General features: G+C 37.8%; 1 protein-coding gene across 2 annotated transcripts; it reads right to left on the reverse strand.

Annotated features, from left to right (window-relative positions):
- Positions 1-1,088: 1,088 nt before the first annotated feature.
- On the reverse strand, positions 1,089-20,243 carry aass (aminoadipate-semialdehyde synthase). Of its 2 annotated transcripts, none has more exons than XM_020932053.2 (24): positions 20,111-20,243; positions 17,880-18,113; positions 17,092-17,268; positions 16,382-16,466; positions 16,129-16,196; positions 14,565-14,711; positions 14,062-14,140; positions 13,869-13,996; positions 12,895-13,043; positions 12,018-12,140; positions 11,372-11,483; positions 11,137-11,196; positions 10,991-11,058; positions 8,134-8,255; positions 7,563-7,692; positions 7,372-7,482; positions 6,570-6,678; positions 6,345-6,485; positions 5,148-5,315; positions 4,573-4,668; positions 4,374-4,489; positions 3,243-3,331; positions 2,611-2,787; positions 1,089-2,285 (listed from the first exon to the last, which is right to left on the reverse strand). In XM_020932053.2, the coding sequence occupies exons 2-24, from the start codon at positions 18,096-18,098 to the stop codon at positions 2,167-2,169; spliced, it is 2,793 nt and encodes a 930-aa protein (XP_020787712.1). In that variant the 5' UTR covers positions 18,099-18,113; positions 20,111-20,243; the 3' UTR covers positions 1,089-2,166. The 2 variants fall into 2 exon arrangements, with proteins under 2 accessions (XP_020787712.1, XP_020787711.1); XM_020932052.2 differs by having other exon boundaries at positions 17,880-18,146.
- Positions 20,244-20,779: the final 536 nt, after the last annotated feature.

A 20,779-nucleotide genomic window follows, 5' to 3' on the forward strand; every position in this document is an offset into this window, starting at 1 on the left:
GTACCAGCAGCTTTCACAGTGCTCTCATGACCTCTGTCTCACTGCTAACTGAGGAGTTGCACTACTTTTTTTTTTTTCCAAACAAGCTGTATTGTTGTTAGGCTACTGTATTCTAGTCTAGTGGATTAATAAATTAGTGTATTTTTTTTTATTCTACAAAAAGGTTAATTTTTGTTATGTATTCTAGTTTAGTGGATTTGATTCAGAATAAATTAGTGTTTGTTTTTTATTCTGTTAAAAAAAATAAAAATCTAATTCTAGGTCAAAATATAGACAAGCAGGCCAATAAAAAGGGCTGTAATTGAATAAATGCAATTAGCTAAATTTAATGCTATACTGCGGAACATTGCACATGCAAATGACCAACCACAGTTTAGGGAAGTGAAGTGCTCAGCTGGTACGAGCCTAAACAACACTTGCTCAGACAGAGAGGGCACAGGTCAGGACGCACAGACAATAGACGTGTGACTAAAGTGAACAGAGAAAAGACAAGCGTGGGGCATTTCAACCTGCGCACGAGTCACTGATAATCCCACCACTCTCAGTCCTCTAGTCCCGCATATTTCTCATGTGTTAATCCGCGCTAAAACTGTGGAGAAGTGCGTCTTTTCAGACACTAAACTAGGCCAAGTGTCCAGACATCGTCTTGACCTGCTGCCGGATCCATACGTCATTTGCATTTTTGACTTTTCATAATTATGTGCCCAATTAGGCCCCGCGCGGTGGCCTCATTTGCTTGGCTGCGCCGGAGGAGAGAGGAGGGGGAAGGGAAGAGGGGTCAGCGCCAGTATGACATATGCGGCAAAAGTGTGCGCAAAGTGTCAAGAACCATTGTGATTGCGCTGTGATGAGACAGAGATTAACTGTGGTCTGCCTTTGGAGATGGCGCAGTAAAATATAATGAAGTGTTGTTTCAAATAAGAAAAAAAGGACCATGTTTATTGCCAGAATGAAATCTGTACATTGTAAACAGATTTTTATAAACAACTGAAGTGAGGATTGTGGATCCTTCCCAGGCAACCATTGTTTAGTCATAGTCTAGAGCCTACCTGGTGTAGTTCTGACAAACTGAAAACAAATGACTGACAGAAATTCAAATTTAACTTTAATGTTTAATAAAAATCTATAAGACAAACCGTTTGCATGACATAGTTCACACGTCACACACAGATGGTTTGATGAGTGAATGATGACCATTTCCTTTCAGACTGCGTAGAACTTGACTTGTCCATTGATCTATATCCATGTACATGTATAAAATATTTTACACTATATGTATATAAAAATACATGGAAAATAAGTGTTCTTTAAAAAGCCTTTAAAACATGGGACAAACCATTTATAATGCAATTTCAGTCTCAAAATGTACAGCAAGTATCATTTGGTGAAGGAAATAAATACTTAATATTTTAAATAAAACAAAAAGTAAAACTACCGAATAAGCAGTTAGTCACATAGCCTCATTATGCGGGACTGAAGATCAGTGTGCAGGGGCTTCTGTGGGAAGAGTGTCATTTCAAAGTGTTTAACATTTTACAATAATGAAATAATACTGTTACAATTACCAAGACTAGTTTAAGGCCTTGCTTATGAGGTTTTTAGTGAAAATAGGGCAAGCAGAAATAAACTTTCTTACCACAAATGTAAACAATATGATCATTAATCAACAGAAAGATTTGGTGTCTTAGTTACAAGATATACAGAAAAAGTCCACTGTGTGTACATTTACAAATCCTTTACAGAGATATCCTGTAAGTACATCAAAACAGATCAGATTTACTCTTAATGATCTTCATGCACTACTGCGAGACAGTGGGACAGTGCTTTACCTTATGAACCGTTTATAAAATTGTAATACATAATATGTAGTATTAGGTACTAGAATCACAAAACTGGTGACTCAGGAGGTTTCCTTTGCTCATTATTTTTCAGTGTCTATATTTCAAGTTGTGCAAAATGGTATGTGATATTTAGTAACCAAAATCACATTTACTGTACAGTTAAACAAAATGTGTTTTAGATTTGATCTCTGTGGAGTGAAATAAAAGACAACACATGTGCAGTCAGTTTAAAATGTGCCTTTGAAAATAAGATAGTAAATGTTTAAAGTAAATGTTTAAAATCAGCAGCAGTATTTTCCCATTGATCCTTTGCAAACATCATGACCTACTCCTGGAGCGTGGACTTTGTGACGATGTGGATTCCTTCTTCTTTGAGTCGGGCCAGAGCTGGACCATAGACCTCCTTTGTCATGGGGATCACCAGCCCTTTGGTACGGATCTCACCTAAATCCACAGAAAATGTATATTAGTCTTATTATACTTTTACGCTGCGAGTATATTTGTTTGTTACTATATTTTAAAAAAGAAAATGTGGTGAATCAAACAAAACAAGAATACTAGCCTGTCTCTTCCAACTGTTTAAAACAAATGTGTACATGTTTGAGTGTTTATATCTGTAGATATGAGGCACCAGTGTTCACCAGCAATCTGACCAGAACTGAAGAAGCAGTTCTGGTTTTGTCCAGTTGACAGAATAAAACGATTGAGGGATTACAGACATAGTACACAAAATACATGTATATCCGATAAATGTAAACAGGCATAGTACCATCGAGTAGCATGCGTGCAGCTATGGCGGCAGGGTAGCCCACAGTCTTGGCCATGGCGGAGAAGCCGCTGGGGTCTCCGTACACCACCAGACTGATGTGTTTAGTCTCCAGCTCTCCTGTGGGGTGTCTCAGGCCCAGGTCGTTCCTCATCACAATCATGTCTCGCTCACCCTTGGCTGGAAACACATTCAAATTAGACTTTTTCAGAAGTGAGACAATGAAGTTTTATACTAGTTTCAAGTCAAATGTTTGGATGAGATGATGGGGAGACATTGCAAACATCTCTCATTTGCAGCGGGGGAGGTTCTGATCAGAGTTGGTAGATATAATTTGATAATTTGAAGCCTTGATCATTTTTGGGGGCTTTTAGAATTAAACTAAAACATATCGTAAATCATTATACAGTTCATTTTAAACCACAATATTGATCTAAAACAGCTTTATAATACATACGGATCCACTGAACATTGTTCTTTTATTAAGGCTATTTTGAACCTTACACGTATGACCCACAGTTTGAATTTTTTGAGTAATCTCAAATAAGTACAGAGATTTGACATATGTCCCTTTTAAATGTGTGTTTATTTTGTTTGTGGCTGTATTATGACACCACAGACCTAAACAGCCTTACCAAAGGAGAGCTTGGCTTCCAGATGTTTGGTCAGAGCTCCAAGCACACTGTCTGCGTGAGGCACCACTTCGTCGCTCAGCATCCCAAACCTGTGTACAGAAAAGCAGCACAGAAAAGTGCGTTCACAAAAGAGTAACGTTCAAAAACGTCCATTCAAACGCTCTGCAGGGAAACGAGTGCTTTAACCCCACATCGCCGCGGCGACCCACACATCCTTGGCTTCGTCTGACAGAGATGAGCAGTTTCTCTTTGTCACTGCTTTGCTGGCGCATTGAATAAATGAACAACAATCCATTCAATTTCTGCTTGAAACGTGTTGGCTTTCTACCCTCTTAGCGGCGTTGATGGAATACTGCCAACAGTTCACTTTTACATTTTCACTCGTCAATGCCAGAGCTCCCCTCCCCTCCGCCTCCCACCAAACAATGGTCGCTCAGGGCCTTGGGCTGAAGAGACTCTTGGAAAAGTTGATTTAAAATGGAGAGTGAGCGCGCTACACCACTTGAGCGGGCGTGATTATGGAGGGGGCGCTGTGGAGCACTCGGCCTTGCTCCCATCCCTGGGCGCGGACCAAACGGTGACTTTGGAGAGCGCCAAATATCAGGGTGTATGGAGCGGAGGGCATACGGAGCGGAGGGTGTGGGGAGGCGGAAGAAGAAAGTGTCACAGATGGACTTTAATAGCTGTAGCTCTTATCGTTATACTGGATAGAGAAAAAGGAGGAATGTTTGGTCATTTGAGACTTTTTCTAAAAATAGAAATTTCATATTTTTGCAATCTGATTCTTGAAAAAAAACCCTGGGGATTCTATTCTTGTGACTATTACTGTAGTTTAAAAACATAAACACAATAAAGGTTAATGCCCTATAATTAAATATTAGAACTTTGAATCTTTGGGATACATTTCTGAACTGGCAGTGCTTGAACAGCTTGCTTATGAAGTAGCTCTGTAAAGGTTGCTAAATCATGGCATAGATATCAGCTCATAGAACACACCGAATTAAGGCAAGTCTTCAACTTCAGGAGCATGAACAACTAAGAGAGGACTGATGTCATAAAACCAGCAACTCAAATAGTGATTACAATTTGATTTTGATACATTTAAAACAGCATGAAAATAGAATTCCTGACCATCTGAGTGTGTCCATTCTGAAGCTGTCCCTCCCAACGCGCTCAGACACGGCCTCTTCAAAAGCCTCCTGGGACAGAGAAGAGGACACGCCCATTTGTCTGCACAGGATGTCCTTCTGTAACAGTCCGAGCAAGGTCAGTGTTCACATGGAGATTTTCGGTTTCCTTCATTTTGCTGTGGCAATAATTTTGGTCTTACCCAGGTCACAGCAACTGAGTTCTGCTCCAGGAGAGGGCAGGGCTGGCTGTCGATCAGGCCCAGCTTGACAAAACCACTCATGGCCTTAGAAAAACCCTGAGGAAAAGATAACAGATTCCATTGATTTCTTAACTGCAGTAAACAATTATTCAATAGTTGAATACAGTTTTACAAATAATCCCTTTGAAAGTAACATTTATTGAGATAAATTTCTCTTAAAACGCCTACAATTCCTTTTCAAAACAGATAGGTCTTATCATGTTGGCTACATTCAAGTAAATCAAAAGATTATGATTTAATAGTTTCAACAGACACTCTCAAAGTGTATAATTTGGGATTTTAAAGGTTTACTGTGTAACTTCTATGGCAGAGGTTAGACCACTTGCTTGTCTCCATGGAGATATTAGTGCTTCTGCTTTGTCTGGAATGTTACACAGTATGGCAATGTGTAATGTTTCTTGTGGAGAGTCCAAAAGATGGGTAAGTTTATACAGAGCACCTTGAAAGATTAACCATTATCCTGCTGTATGGCGATTTCATCCAAGTGCTGTGTGTTAAAATAAAATAATGTTCACCTTAAAGCGTAGTGTTCCTCTGAGCAGGGTGTGGGCGCTCTGGATCCCATAAGGCTCTGCGTACTTGGTGCTGTCTCTGTTGGGGTAACCCTCCAAGTTAAACCCAGGGAAGAAGTCCATGTCAGCCGCAGACTCCATCAGAGACCCACCAGCTGGGATAGTCACCACCTACACAGACTTGTACTTTAGTTTTTCTTCTTTGAAAAGGTTTTATTTGTTTGTTTATTTATTTAGAACAGGGATAGTACACTAATGCTGTACACAATTTCTGTAAATAGGCAGTACTATCTAATATAGGGATCTCAGACTCAAATTACTTGGGGGCCACTGGCGGTAGAGCCAGTGCAACATCTGTCCTGGGCAACATCAAGTAGGCTCTTGGACAAAATAGGGTTTCAAGTATTCAAAAAGAAAAAGAAAAAAAACAACAACAATTACTTATCACCCCCAAATGTCCCATACATATGAATGAGGAACCTCCCTTGCACTGTAGGCAAGGCCTGTAAGACCTCTACCGCAGGCCGCACTGACACTAAACTTTGACATCAAGTAGGAAGCCGCAAAATATCATTCCACAGGCCACAGTTAGCCTCCAGGCCACAAGTTTGAGACTCCTCTTCTACACCCAATGAGTTCATTTTAACTACAGTCCATGGGCAAGGTGTGGAAATCTTTGGCCAATTTTACTTTTGGCTATCCAATTAATTAATTAATCATTGCATTTATATAGTGCCTTTCAAGATACCCAAAGTGCTTTAAAGTTTATTGTTCATTCATCCACACTCAGTGATGGTAAGCTACTACTGTAGCCACAGCTGCCCTGGGGCAGACTGACCGAAGCGAGGCTGCCATTCAGCCCCTCCGACCATCACCATCACTCACATACACACCACTTCTATACTAGGCAATGTGGGTGAAGTGTCTTGCCTAAGGACACAACGACCATTTTTGCCACTGGCGACCCACTGTGATGCCTGGAATTCCCAGCAGTCTCCCATCCAAGTACTAACCAGGCCAAGCCCTGTTAAGCTTCTGAGATCTGACGGGATCAGGCTTTAACAAGCCGATATGGCCATACATTTTTTATTATATAGATGACTGTTTCATTACCTCTTTGGCTACTATCCTGTTTGTAGTAAAAGTATATTTAGGCTGTACATTAAAACTCTGAACAGTCTAGTGGCACTCTATCCTCACCTTTCCATCCTTCAGGTAGACGGCTGTGCTGATGGTGTTCATGAGGACTCCATAGGGACTCCAGCTGAACTTGTAGCGCAGAGGGTTATCAGAGCACTCCGGAGAAGGGAGCCCACCGCAGAATGAGATGTACGACTCCACCTAAAAACAGTGTTTTCATTATTTGTTTAAAAAATATATATATTTACTAGTACATACAAGAAGAGCAGGTGTGTGGTGACTCACTGTGCATCCATCAGCTTTGGCCTGGTCAATGCACTCCATGGCCAACATGTGGTCAATGCCCGGGTCCAGTCCCATCTCATTCACTATGGTGATACCAGCCTCCAGAACACTAAGAGAAATTCACCATTGAAGTCTTGTGTATTATACATTTTTGGGCTGTAGATTTGCCAATAGGGTTTGAAGCATTTAACCAATTTAAAGCCAAGTAAATTAAAGATGCACTATCACCTGCTTGTCTCCATGGAGATGTTAAATGCTTGCCTTGAATGTTCAACAGTATTGCATTATCTGTGTTATCACATATCACATATCTGTGTCCATGAAGATAAGCAAGTGATGCCATCAGGGAAAATTACAGGTCAGATCTGCGGAGAGGGAAGCTGGGTCACTAAATGTGTTTTTTGAATGAAATCAATAAAACCAATAGAAAAATGTAATGCTATACTGTGGAACATTCCAGCAGCTTAGACATGGAAGTTTCACTAATTTAGGCAAACAGAACCAGGAATATAGTTTACATAGTGATTTGAACTTATAGTTATAGGATGGAGATACAATTTAAAATGTAGATCACAACATTTTTCCAAGATATTTTATATTTATATATATTTATTCAATATTTTCAATGGCAATGGCATATGGTTCCAAAAACACTTTTATAATACTACTTTTTTGATTAGCTTTGCGTTTTGTTTTCTGCATACATTAGATTGCAAAAATATAGAAAATAATACTACTTTTATTAGCAAAAATCTGATTAGTAATATTGCATTGTACATTGACATGACATAGTCCTCCTGACCTGTTCTCCAGTGCCTTCATGTCAGGGCTCAGGTAACTGGCAGTCACCATGTTCTTCTTCCTTTGGATGCAGTGCTTTGCCACCAGAGGATGGAGTGTGTACGGCAGAAGGCTGTAAAGGAAAACAAAACTATGGGGTTAAACGAGTTCACCACAAAAACTACAAATCACTACTTACACATTTTCTTTTACCTGATGACCAGGTCATGGTCTTTGATGAGCGAGTCCAGATGCCCTTCCTGGCTGCCCACGTCCAGCACCACAGGGATGGTGTTGGGGTATACGGCTGCCAGCTCCTCAGCCTGTCTCAGCATCACAGAAGCTAAAGAGGGAGAAATCAGAACAAAATAATAAATAATACTAAAAATGAAATAAATGAAAATGCTATAAATTCTGTAGTAAAATGCATGTTTTTAATTAATACTTTTACTGAAGTCCTGGGTTAATAATACAGCAAATTCTTACATGCAAAAATTAGGAGAATTTTTAAAGATGCACTATATACATTTTCTGCTGGAGGATCCCCACCTGCCTTCTCTCCCAAAAACTGTTATTACTTTGCCTGGAATGTTCCACAGCCTGAATCAGGCCAGAGTAAAAAGGTGATAAGCTTGAATAATGTGAGCTCTGACTTAGTATTACAGATAATAGCCAGTGCCTGCTCTATATTACACTTACAAATGTAACCAAAACTACATCATATAACGGCACATTTTTCCCATAGAATCTGAGTGAGCGAAAGTATCCCCAGTGCAGGACTCACCCACTGTGACCTGTGTCTTGTCGTCCCGGGTGAGGTACTCCACGACGGGCCCGGACACATACCCTGTCCCCAGCAACAACACACGCTTCATCCCACTCTTCTTCATGATCTGAGCCTTCTCTCTGCACCACAGAAAAACTGTTTAAAATCACACCACAAAATGTCTACAACTGCAAACACAAGCGCACAAGGCTACTTGCAGAAACTTCTAGTTAAATTATAATCATGGACTTTGAGCTCCAGTAAATTTGACTTGCATTATAGTGGAAAGGAGGTCAGCAAGAAAAGAGTCACTTAAAGCGCCACTAGTAACATTTCAACCATGAAAGTACACATTTATGGGTGTTTATATTGCACAAAAACAAACCTTGAAAAACATGCATCTTTTGGAGCTTGCCTCTCCACAGACCTGACTTTTGTGATGGACCTGTTTGTCACCGTGGAGATGTTATTGCTTTGCCAGGAATATTCCACAATGTGACATAAAATGTATCTATGCCCACTGAGAATGTTCCAAATTATGGCTTCAACTTTCTGTCTTTGTGGACTGCAGGTGGCGTGTCAACCACTAGAAATGTTACACAGTGAGGCTTTAAATTAGGATTAAACTAATGTGTTGATTAATTTACATACACATTAGATTGATATAATACAATCATCAAAAAAAATTTAAATGTACTTTTCAAATAACCTTTTTAAAATAGATCATAAATAATTGTATGTAGAAACCAAATGATTATTGGCCTGACCCTTTTCATGTGACCTCTGTGGGTGAAAATCCCAGTGAATCATATTTTAATTAAAACAAGCCCTTCTCTGGACTCGTGGCTTCAGTTAAAAAAGTCTGTGATTTCGCATGCAGGATTATGTTAACACCGTCATAACAATACCGCCTTAATAAAGTCACCCATGGCCTTAAATCCCCCAGGAGTCAGTGGCCTCTAATTGGATGAGACAGGCGCGCGTGTACCATTGACCAGGCAGCGGTCCGAGCTCCTGCATCTTAATTAAAAAACAAAATGGACGTTCCCTTTTTGTTTACGTTTTCTTAAGGAGCCCAACTCAATCACAGGGATTAAAGATTTTGTGGCATGGCTTGTCTGGAAAAATGATACTTAAGATCAATTAGTGAGTGGAGGAGTCTTAGAGATGGCCTAAATATGAAGATATAGAAATCGAAGACGCAAAGAGGGTTTTTTGAGCAAGCTGTTGAGGAAAAGTACAGGCCCAAAGCTGCTGTAGACCTCAATGTTAAGGATAAGTAGAAAGTCTCTATTGTTGTGTCACTAAGAGTGAAGTGAATGCATCTTAACAGAGTCAGTGGGGCTTTATGTAAACAGACAAGCAAATGAATCACTTAAGCTCCTAACCAACTGGTGATTTTTATAATATACAGCTATATTTAATTATTTATTAATTGCGATATGTCAAAATATGACAGCAGCAAGTCATTAAGGTAAAATAGAGTAAACACTTAAAATGACCAAGATTCAGTCTTGGACCTGACACAGAGATCACTGGATTGTGCAACTTTTGACAGTATTAAATAATGAACAATTTACATTTTCAACTAATTTCAGGATTAGCAAAGTTTGTTGAAATCTACATAATGCAAGTTTCACTTTTAAATAAATAATACCAACATATAAAGAAACTTGAGTGTCTGAAAAAGGCTGCTCAATTTTTATTTTTTTTTTATCAATTGTTCGCAATCCAGAGAAACTGATGCCTGATAAACTTGTTGTAGTGGAGATTCAGGGCTGATCTCTCTAATATTTTTAAGATCTATGGAGATTTGTGAAGTCTTGAGCCTGTAAGATCTACTAACATTTTAAGGATAAAAATCTGGATATTTTCATTATTTTCCCCCAAAACTATGTGATATAAAGTACTCAGACTAAATACACTAAATATCGCAACTGTTGATTTGGAGATGGAAAATTCACTATAAAAAATACTACAAGAAAGCCACATAATAAAAATACTGAAAACTTCCAAATAAGCATATAGAAAGTGATATTTCTGAACTCCTGTGTTTAATTTCACTTGACAATTTACGTTTTGTGTAAGACTTCAACTAAGACGTCTATTAATATATTTCTGATAGAGTGATAAAATATTGGTCTGATTGTCGACATCAGGATCATAAAAACTATATATACTACATTTCCCTCAATACAATCTACATTACCAATGTTCTAAAAAGTTTAAATAGTAGTGAATCTAGTGTTTGATGCACAAAAGTGGAAAAACATGCCATCTCATCATTGATAGAATCATTTTTTGTAATTAATGTGCTTCATGCAACATCAACCAGAGGGTATGTTCCAAAACAAAGAGAAAAAGAGTGGGGGAGAGAGCGAAAGCAAGAGCAGAAAAGAGGAGAGAGGGAGCCAGAAGAAGAGACAGGAAGAAAGAGGCGGGGGGGTGATGAAGGGTGGGTAAAAGACAAACATGGTTCTACCAGAAAAACTGAGAATATCCTGCTTCTGAGCCATGAATGCCCCCTAGACAAGCATGAGCCACAACAGCACTGTGCAAGGAAGAAACTGTGTGTTAGTTTTCAAGGCTCTAGCTTCAAGCGCAAAAAGCTGCTAAAATATGAAATATTAGTACAGGCAAACTATAGAATGAGTTATAGCAAAGAGTTAGACAAGTAGCAACAAAGCAAAAATGTGAATATTTTTGCAAAAGTGTCTATTACTACTAAGCCATTTGAACAGATAAACAGATTATTTACATTGCATTTGAAATTTCAATTGTATTATTTTTTTGTAGGTGTAAGATAGACATATTTCATATATATTATCCTCTATTAAAAACATATACTGAAATTAATCAAGCTATAAAAATATACCGTTCTTCCCGGAGCTTGTCTATATACTCAAACTTGGGTGTGAGTTTCCCATTTGAAGTGATGACAGCCTTTGAAAAATCAAAGAAACAACCTGATTAACTTCAGTGTTACAATAATTTTTAATATTATTTAAATGTTACACTCACGTCTCGGACTTGTGGGCTGAATTCTTCTTCTTCCAAAGGTCTTGTGGCGTCTGAGGGCAGCTGAAAAGATCACCACCCTCATTAGGTTCATTCAAATGCATTATGTCATATACCCTATCAACCTATCGCAGCGCTCTCCCAAAAACAAGTTGAACAATAAAAAAAAATAAAATAAAAAATCCACCAATAATTCCACCACCAGAAGCAGCCTAGCTCACCTGACCCAAAGTCTTACCATCTCCCAAATATAGGGGAAAAGGCGGTCTCCAAAGTACTCCGTGGCCTCAATGGGCAGCTGTGCGGGCAGGTTGTCAATGGAGCACATGAGGATCCCATTTCCTTCAACACTGCAGACAAAACAAACAGCATTAGACAACAATACAAACTTCAATAACAAAGAAAAAACTACTATATTATGCAAAACTGACTCCTGTAAACTTTACATCCCTGGAGGTGTGTTTTATTTTCATGTTTGAGTTTGTGTAACACTTTATTGTTAGGCGGTTTACACCTCCAAAGCTCAAAAGGCTCTGTTCCACCTTGTGAAGTCATTCAGTAGTAGTTTTTAAGGTAACAGTTACCTTTTACTATTAGTTCAGTAGAAATGGGCAATTCCAGGGCTAAAACCATCCAAATAATTCCGAATAAAATGGAGCATTTCCTGTACTACCACATGTCATCACAAGGTGGACCAGAGTTTTGATGGGGAAACAGGAAAAAAAAAAGAGTAATATAGAACCTGACCTTGTGCAAGTATCCAATTTTATATTGACTTTTTACAACCCAGTGTTATCCATCAAATTTATGTACATTTACTTAGCATATTTTTCCATATCTTGAGCAGAGGCAGGGCGTGTAAGGGTGCTTGAGTGCTTGTGTACCCGTCATGGTCGATGTGCTGGTCTGGGTCGTACATACAGAAGGGCTTGTCGATGGTGGTGCATACGTTCATGAACTCTATGGAGCCACCCGTGTCGGCGGATATGTCACAGATGGCCAAAAGTCTGCAGACAAGGACAAGAGAGAGAGGGGGGCTGTGTTATCTGCACGACCTTCTCACTGCACGCTCACCCTGTAAACACAACTCAAGGCAAAGAGATATGAACTTTGACCTGTAGAGATATGCGCGGCTACCATTCAGCAGTCAATGCCACTGCCACATAAAAGAGCAGAAATATTAGGATGTGAACAGTCCGCATAAAGAGGTCGATTACAGGTTAAAAAAAAAAAAGAAAAGAAAAAAGAATTCAGTGTTTTATGCACCGAAATAACCATAAAAATCCAAAAGCAAGCAAACATATATATATAAAAAAGGTTAATTAAAATATGTTAACATGAAGGAAAAAAAACAAAACAAAAAAGCAATAAAACATTGTTGATACAGTTTGGGTAAAACAAAAATATACTGATCTGTCTGACTACATTCATGAAGGGTTCTTGAAAATGTGTTAAAAATCCATTTGAATTAACAACATTTAAGTTATCTGCCTGTGTCCAACAAGGAAGTAAAATTAAAACCTTACACTGTAAACATAAAAATGAAAACACTAGAAAATAGCCAAGATTTTTATTAAAGTGAGTAGCACAACTTGTCATATGTTCTTGATAAATTATTACAATCACCACTGTACATACATACATACATGTGTGCGCCTCAGGAAGAATAGTTGTTGCTGCAGTAATAACTAATGGGGATCATAAATAAATACATTTTGGATAATCTATTTGAATCATATTTTGTTAGTTTGTTTGCCTTACTTGTGAGGGAGAGCAGGTGAGCCTTCGTTGTGCCAGGGGGAGTTTTTGGGCGGTCTCATTAACTTCTGGGCATCCAGACGTCTGAGGAGGCGCGGAGTGTGTGGGTCCCAGTAAATACCATTGATCAGACAGGTGGTGTAAGGTGCTACCTATAAGAGAAAAGGAGCAGTTTGTAGTACATATGCTGGGATGTACATTTTGTAATTTCTTGAATTGAATAATGCATTGATTATTGGTTAACATCTGCTAACTACAAGCGTGATGTCACAATGCATAATATTTAGATAAATATGCAGTTTGGTTGTGCGTTTGTGCAAAGGCATTCAGATTCATGTTTTTCAGTAATAACCATGAACCATTCTTAAAGTGCATATGAGTTAAGTGATGAAGAAGTTGAGAAGAAAAGCATGAAAATACAGGAAGTGGTGTTGAACTCTAAAACAGAATCCCTCTACCTGCGTCATCAACATAGAAAATGCAGACAATTTACGCTGAAAGGAACACAATATTTTTTACAGTTTAAACATCAAAAAGGTAAAGTCAAAAATGTTGAATCTGATCATATCAATTACTGACTAGACCCAAGAACTCACTATATTACAACAAAAATCTGCATTTTAACAATATGCATTTCAGCTGCTCCGGTCTGTAAATATTATTGGCCTATATAATCAACTATATAACCAAACAATTGTGCAATGTAGAAGAGCTTTGTCCCTTGTTAATATAAAGATTGCTGGGCAAGAGTGATGTAAAATTAATAATGTAAAAAATAATGTAAAAGTTAAATTAGTAGTCTAATCTATGATATGTACTTTAAGTATGTGATACTGACCAGAAACAACAGGAAATTCATTTATTAATCCTTAATTCAACAGGTTCTCAGATGGCCCTGGGTGTTTTTTCTATACAGCAACACAATAAAATTAAACTACTCACATTACTATTTATTTTTGTGATTAAGGGGGGCTTACACTGGTCCTGAAATGGGACGTGTACAGTTCAGGGTGATTCTCGTACTCCATAGGGTCATACATGCCGTCACTTTTCCTCATGAGGTGGTGGTGTCGACTCAACACAGTGGCATAGACTTTGGTCAGCTCTATAAAGAAAACACAATGTTCAGTAAGTCTATCAAAAAAAACTAAACAAAGTTAAAAGACATACCTCCAGTTTCTGAAACATCTTTTAACTCATGTGGCTCAACATACTCGACAGGAAGCTCATTGATGATGTCCTGGGCTCCCTAAAGGACAAAATTATTAATTTTATATTCAGAGGACTTACTGGTACTAGCTTACTCATAACATTGCATTAAAAATGTTAATACACATAAATATGTATAATGCTTATTATTTAAATTTATTTATTCACTATACATAAGAAATTATCAAAATAATCGTAATAAAGACTTGAGGCAACTCCAAAACCACATCAGAGACAAAATGTCTGGGCATGCCCCTGCTAGACAATGTGAAAAATGTGTAACGCATGGAGATTTCAGCACATAAGGTTTCCCCATCTGCTCTCATAACAATCTTGAATAACATTTCATACTGAGATATCTCTGTTACAGTATCCACAATTTGTTTTTGCCTTTGTTTAACTGGCGGATATTAGCCCATATCCTGTTGCATCCACCCTTAAAGCCACACTGCTTAAATCCCTACCTTTGATACATTTCCTGTTCCTGTGAAGCAGAAAGTTACTGGGCCAATAGACTTCGGCATCAGTCCCATGGAGATTTCATAGCCACAGTCCCGCACCGCCTGGATGGCTTGACTCACATTTCTGTAGTTATGAGCCATACCGATGTGCTGTGGGCAAAACAGAAACATACTGCTGAAGGCACTAAAAAGAAAGGCTATGGATCTGACTGTATCTGTCAGGATTTGCAAAATAATCCCAGCTAGTCCAGAAGCCACTTAATTTACTGTGTTTATTGCTATTTATTCCGAACTCACAACTCACCCATTTTCACATTTATGTGTGATCAAAACATTTCACAGACTAAATGATGCAGGCAAAATCATATGGTTAAGATTTCTGATTTTGAGTGGGTCTGGTTTGCATTACACTTCCTCTTTGAATGTTTTTCCAAAGGAGAGCTCATATGAATATCATAAAATGAACAACAAATCTAAGTTATATGTGCTTCAATAAACATATAAGAGACACAATTTTATATCAAATGCTAATGTTCAACCCAGCAATAATGTAATGTGTGATGCAATAATGTAAAATGCGGTCTATTTTGGGTATGTAAAAAGTACAATGTTATACTATGTTGATGTACTGTTTTGTTGATATACTGTTTCTGTTCAATATTTTAAAAGAAAAAATAAAATCACTTATCATTGGGTAAATATTAAAAGTATTTAAGGCACATAAATATACACAAGAGTAAAGATATTTGCTATGTATTCTTTATTTTTAATCAAATTGATGTATTTTAATACATTTCAACACATTTCCATCAAAATGTTTCTAAAATACATCTGCTGAAATCTTACAAGACACTGACATGATACCAGACAGGACAGCGGCTCTTTCTGCAGGAGACATGTGCAATAGAGGGCGAACTGACATAGTCTGACAATCCCTTTAGATAATGCTGCAATGTCATCTGATCTAGAACTGATTTTCCTACATGTTTAATGGGGCAATTTCCCGAGTACATTAGTGAGAATATGCATATGCAGTACTATGAGATAGGAAAATGTCTGTGTGAACAGAGCAAATCCGTCATTGTTCTGGAAGTGGTGTGTTAATTGCTGAGTGTTCTGGCATTTTGCATTTGTCAGTTTACAGGGAAATATCTGTGAATGGGGCTTTTGGATGACAGAGATAAGTAGATATGGGTTTGATACAGTATGTTTAAATCAATCACGACAATACTTATATTTAGATATATTTTCTTAATTTATTTCTATATAAAATGTTATTTTTACTTGCACATATTCACTTATATAATTATGCCTTATTTGACACCAGTCTCTTGCCATCTTTTCTACTTATTTAGAATGTATTATTACCATTTATATTTTTTATCTTTGTTATTATAATATATTGTGATGTGTGAGCTACTGTGTCCAAATAATTTCCCTTGTGGATCAATAAAGTTTATCTCTGTCCAAAGCTTTGTTTAGACATAGACTTAGACAAAGTTAGATTCCTAAGTATTACAATAATAATAATACAATACCACTTAAAAGTTTACATTCAGTCTCTTACCATAAAAGGAGTATGGTGACCTAAGGCAAGAAACCGCAGTCCCAGTCCGTGCAAACTATTGATCATTCCTATAAACAAGAATGAAACCCATTTTTTAGAAAATGTTCCCTTTTGAATGTGCAGCCATGACAACAAACTTTCATTCACACTGTTTCCAGAGGAGATTGTTTGCGTTGCAGTTAGCTACAGCAACTTCATTGTATTTATGCACAGAACAGTGAATAAATGTAAAAGTATATAAGATTTAACATACCTGCAACTCCAGCCCACTGACCGAAAGCCACAATTCGGTAACCATTAGCATCTACCATCTTCTCATAGTCTATCAGGCGAACGTCCTGAAAATACAAGAACATTGAAAACAAAAACCCTGAAACCCCATTAAACAAGACAGTCTATAACTTCATTTATATGTAGCAAGCAGCGAAAACAATTGCTAGATTATTTTTTTATGCATGCATTACCTGATAACATATTGGCTAAATAATGTGGTACAACTGCCCTTTCTACAAAGAGCCAATTTCTTTATAAAAACACAAAATATTACTACCTGCAACAACTTTTTAAAAGTTATTTGTAGAGGTACTGTAAATCAATTGAGAAAAATTACATAATAAATAATACATTTTAGCTTGTGTTTCCTTGCTTGACACAATTACTTGTGGAATAGTTACTCATACCGTGTGCACTTACTGCTGCTTTGTGTGGCTACTTGTTTAAAATGTATATGATTAGCACAGACTAAATTTAAGATATTTCACAGCATACAATCAAAGTTTAAGGCCAGAAAACAAGTATCTTAAGAGCCCAAATAAAGACTTTTAGGGAGGCAAAAAGACAAAAACTGATGAGATATTGTATGTTTATAAACAGGATTAACTCTGCATATGACATTACAATACCATTTCCTTATGAACAGGAAAGTTTTACCATAATTTTTTTCTGCAAACTTACACTTCATACCTTCTTTAACAGATCCTCCAGGAGTCCCATGTTGGGCTCCTGAGCTTTGATGGTGTGTGAAAAGAAGGCATATGTCTTCTTCGGCATCACCACATCCTCAGGCATCCTCTTTACTCCCACTATGAGAGAGGCTTCGGAAATATCCTCTTGAATAATGCCTCCTGCCTTTGCATAGTACTGAAATAAGAATAAAGCAAAGACAAGATTTTTTAATAATCTGAAGGCTTCTTACAGAATAGAATATTTACACTTTCATGATGATATACTTTAATTTATTTCTTTTCTTCAGTGTGTGCTTACTGCAATGAAAATCTTTCTAGTTTCATGCAGGAAGTTACATACTGTACCTTTAAATTTGATACGGTACTAATGTAGAATGTATTTATAGGTCCAAGAAAGTGGCGACTCATTTTCCAAAATGCCTTGTATGTCTTTGGAGGTGAATGCATGCCCTGTGTAATATTAGCCATTGTCATCATGGCCAAACATGCAGTAGGTGTAGCAGTTAAATATATCAGGAATATTGAGGAGCACTAATCATAAGAGGCCAAGTCTTGAATAATTTCATTTTCAACTACTGTATAAATTAAGTTGTGGAAATGTTATTTGTTTTCAGTCAATTATGCTAGCTCTTCTTTAAAGTTATAGCAATATTTCATTATTTTTATACAGAATTTTTGAACCTTGAAATCCTGTGTACAACCCTGAATGTGAGTTCTGTAGTTTCCATATTCTGCTTAAGAATAATGTAGATTCAACAAGAAGCAACAAGAAGTCAACAGTCTTACTTTCTCGTGTATAGCCCTGCGGTTGGACGGTTGCACCAGGACTTTGACGCCGGCGTGGGTGAGCTCCTTGACGTGACGGGGGGCCAGCGGGGCTCTCCTCTCCCAGGGGTTGATGTCCTCTCGGCGGATGGCTATCACTGCTCTGTGGTGCTGGTAGCGGCACTGCACTGCGAGGCAGCTCCATGTGCTGCGGCCTCGGTGACGCAGTGCTCGCAACATGGCTGCCACCTTTTCCTGCTCAGGACAGAAACGTACAGCCAGGCGCCACTGGAATCAAGCATGGTGACATACATTGTAAATACATAGTAAAACTGTATTCTACATAGTAAAAGGCTGCTGACAAAGTTACATCATGTCAAATATCATGTAAAGAGACAGCATAATAAAGTAATGGTAAAAGATGGAAGCGCAGGTGGAATTATATAAAAAAAAAAGTTTAACAGTAACACACTGTAATGACAAAATACATGTAAGACAACTATTGGGCTATAATTCTTCAACAATAGTAAAAGCATGGGTTACATTTATGGAAGGCCAGAAGTACTAATTCTAGGGCTTGTCAATTATTTTTATTATAGTCTTTTAATGATCATATTTTAATCAAGGTGTCTACAGCCAATCCTCTGTCAATAAAATCATGTGGTTAATTTTTTTTTAGATTTTAGATTTTGTCTTATTTAGACATCTAAGCCTAGTCGTAATTTAGTAGTATTTTCAACAAATTATTTTCTGAAGTGGTACCTCAAAGTTTTGTAAGTATACAAAATATATAAGTTTATAGGTTTTAGAATCACATCATCAAAATTTCCCTCACAATAGACTTGGCTTTGTGAAGTGAGCCAGTTGTGTGAACAATGTGTTCTTTTAACCCGCCAAAAATGACTCAAGAGGTCAAAAGGCAGGTGGAGTTTGCTTTTGGGAGAACACTGCGTGAAAACAGGAGATAAATCAGAAACAAACTCAACTGTGCAAACAGTATGACACACATAGACAAGATACAATCCATAGATTACACCACAGGGCTGTGCACTTCACCGAATTTGAATCAAGTACATTTCTAATCTAATTTAATAGAATCTCATTTCTAATCGTGTATGATATGCTTGGGACATTTAATCAAGAGGTCAACAGCCAATCCCCTGTCAAGAAAAGGCAAGAATTTTGAAACAGATTTCGGACACTGGAGATGCCCAATCCAAATAAAATATAAACACTACATTTGAGACACAGGGATTAATTCATAAACATAAACCCCCAAACTCTACTATAGAGGAAGATGTGTATGTTTTATTTCCAATTATACACCTATATATTACAAGTAACTCATTTGGGTTCTATTCAACACCCATATTAACTGAACAATTACCAGGCACATTAGGCAAAAAGGCTCATGTCAAGAGCATGTTGAAACCCCATGGCCACAACTAGAAACCATCTGTGAGGGCACTGTTTTGTAATGTAACTTAACTTCTTTCCTGCAAATGTTTGACTCTAGGTGTGGGGGAAGGAGGCACGCCATAGGAAGGGATCAGAAGACATTACCATTACAATACCCTCAATGAATAGTTTAACACATCCCAATGTTACACCAAACTTATTTATTCTTACTTTTCTTGAGGTGCCTTAAAAAAACAACCAGAGGAGAAAAAACATTCAAATACATCTTTAAACATTGTGATTCTGTTTTGGACTTTGGTAGTTAATGCAGCTATCAAATGAGAAAGACAGCGAGCTTGCATTTGTTGTTTATGGTCTTCACATCTGAATACCAACAAACGAGAGAGGATGGGGCCATGCATAAGATAAGGACAAGACAAACCTGTTCCCTGTGTTTAAGAATGAATTATGTGGGTTTAAGAATTTAAGAGGCAAACTAGTACTGCAAGTAAACCACATGACGACCATACTGTGTGTCAAGAAGCTACTACATGACATACACACTGGAGTTGCGAAATATGAGCTCATTTACTTACTGAAAAAACTAAAAACACTTACATTGGGTTGATTGGGACTGCAAAATGTGTAGAATCATATACAAAGCCATGAAATGTAATGTCAAAATTGCAGGAGCCAGCTAATGGTCGGTTGAACTTTATAAATTGTTACTGTATGTACCCTCCATTGTCGCACGCACATGGAACAGTTCCGGTGTCTTAAGCCAAACTATTTACAGACGTACGCATTTGGGAGACGTAAACAATACAAAATACGTACGTAGAGACTGGACCCACCTTGTGACCGCTGTGTGTTGACCTCGCTGACCCCCGAGGAGGCAAAAGAGAGCACAGTTCACGGACAACAGCAGAAGAGAATCACTTTGAACCGAGCCTGAGTGAGGCGAGTTGAGGTGTGCAGCCAAGACGCTTAACCGGGACACTTCCGGGATAGCTCTTCAAAATGCAACTAAACTTGCTTATTTTTATTGTTTTCCTTTGGTATTTCAACGACAAACGAATTATAACACGTATTTTACTATCATATTTTATTATTTGCTAGATGGTGATTTACAACATTTTTTAATTTAACAAGCAATTAAACCCGTTGTACGCTTATTTTGAAGACAAGATTTTCTGTATCCGGCCTCGGCTGGAGGAATTTGAGAGGTGAGTTTGGTTTGGTGATCTGCTACGTCTGTCGGGGCGGTTTCAAATGTGATAAAAACTTAAAAGGTCAACAAAACGTAACATTTTTAGTCTAACATGATCAGGCAATAGTGTTTTACCTGATAAAATGCTACTCTCTCCTGGATCAAACCAAGAGCATGCTGCTTGACACGTGTCTTTAACAAGTCTCCTTGATGTTTACATGTAGCGGAGGAAGTTTGGCGCATGCGTAGTGGAAGCATTGCGCGCAAGGATGGACAGAAAGCAGGTAATAGTTCTGTTCTCTACAATTTGGCT

This window comes from Boleophthalmus pectinirostris, unplaced genomic scaffold, assembly GCF_026225935.1.
Source record: "Boleophthalmus pectinirostris isolate CB_2022bp ecotype Guang Dong unplaced genomic scaffold, ASM2622593v1 HiC_scaffold_2, whole genome shotgun sequence".
NCBI classification, from domain to species: Eukaryota; Metazoa; Chordata; class Actinopteri; order Gobiiformes; family Gobiidae; genus Boleophthalmus; species Boleophthalmus pectinirostris.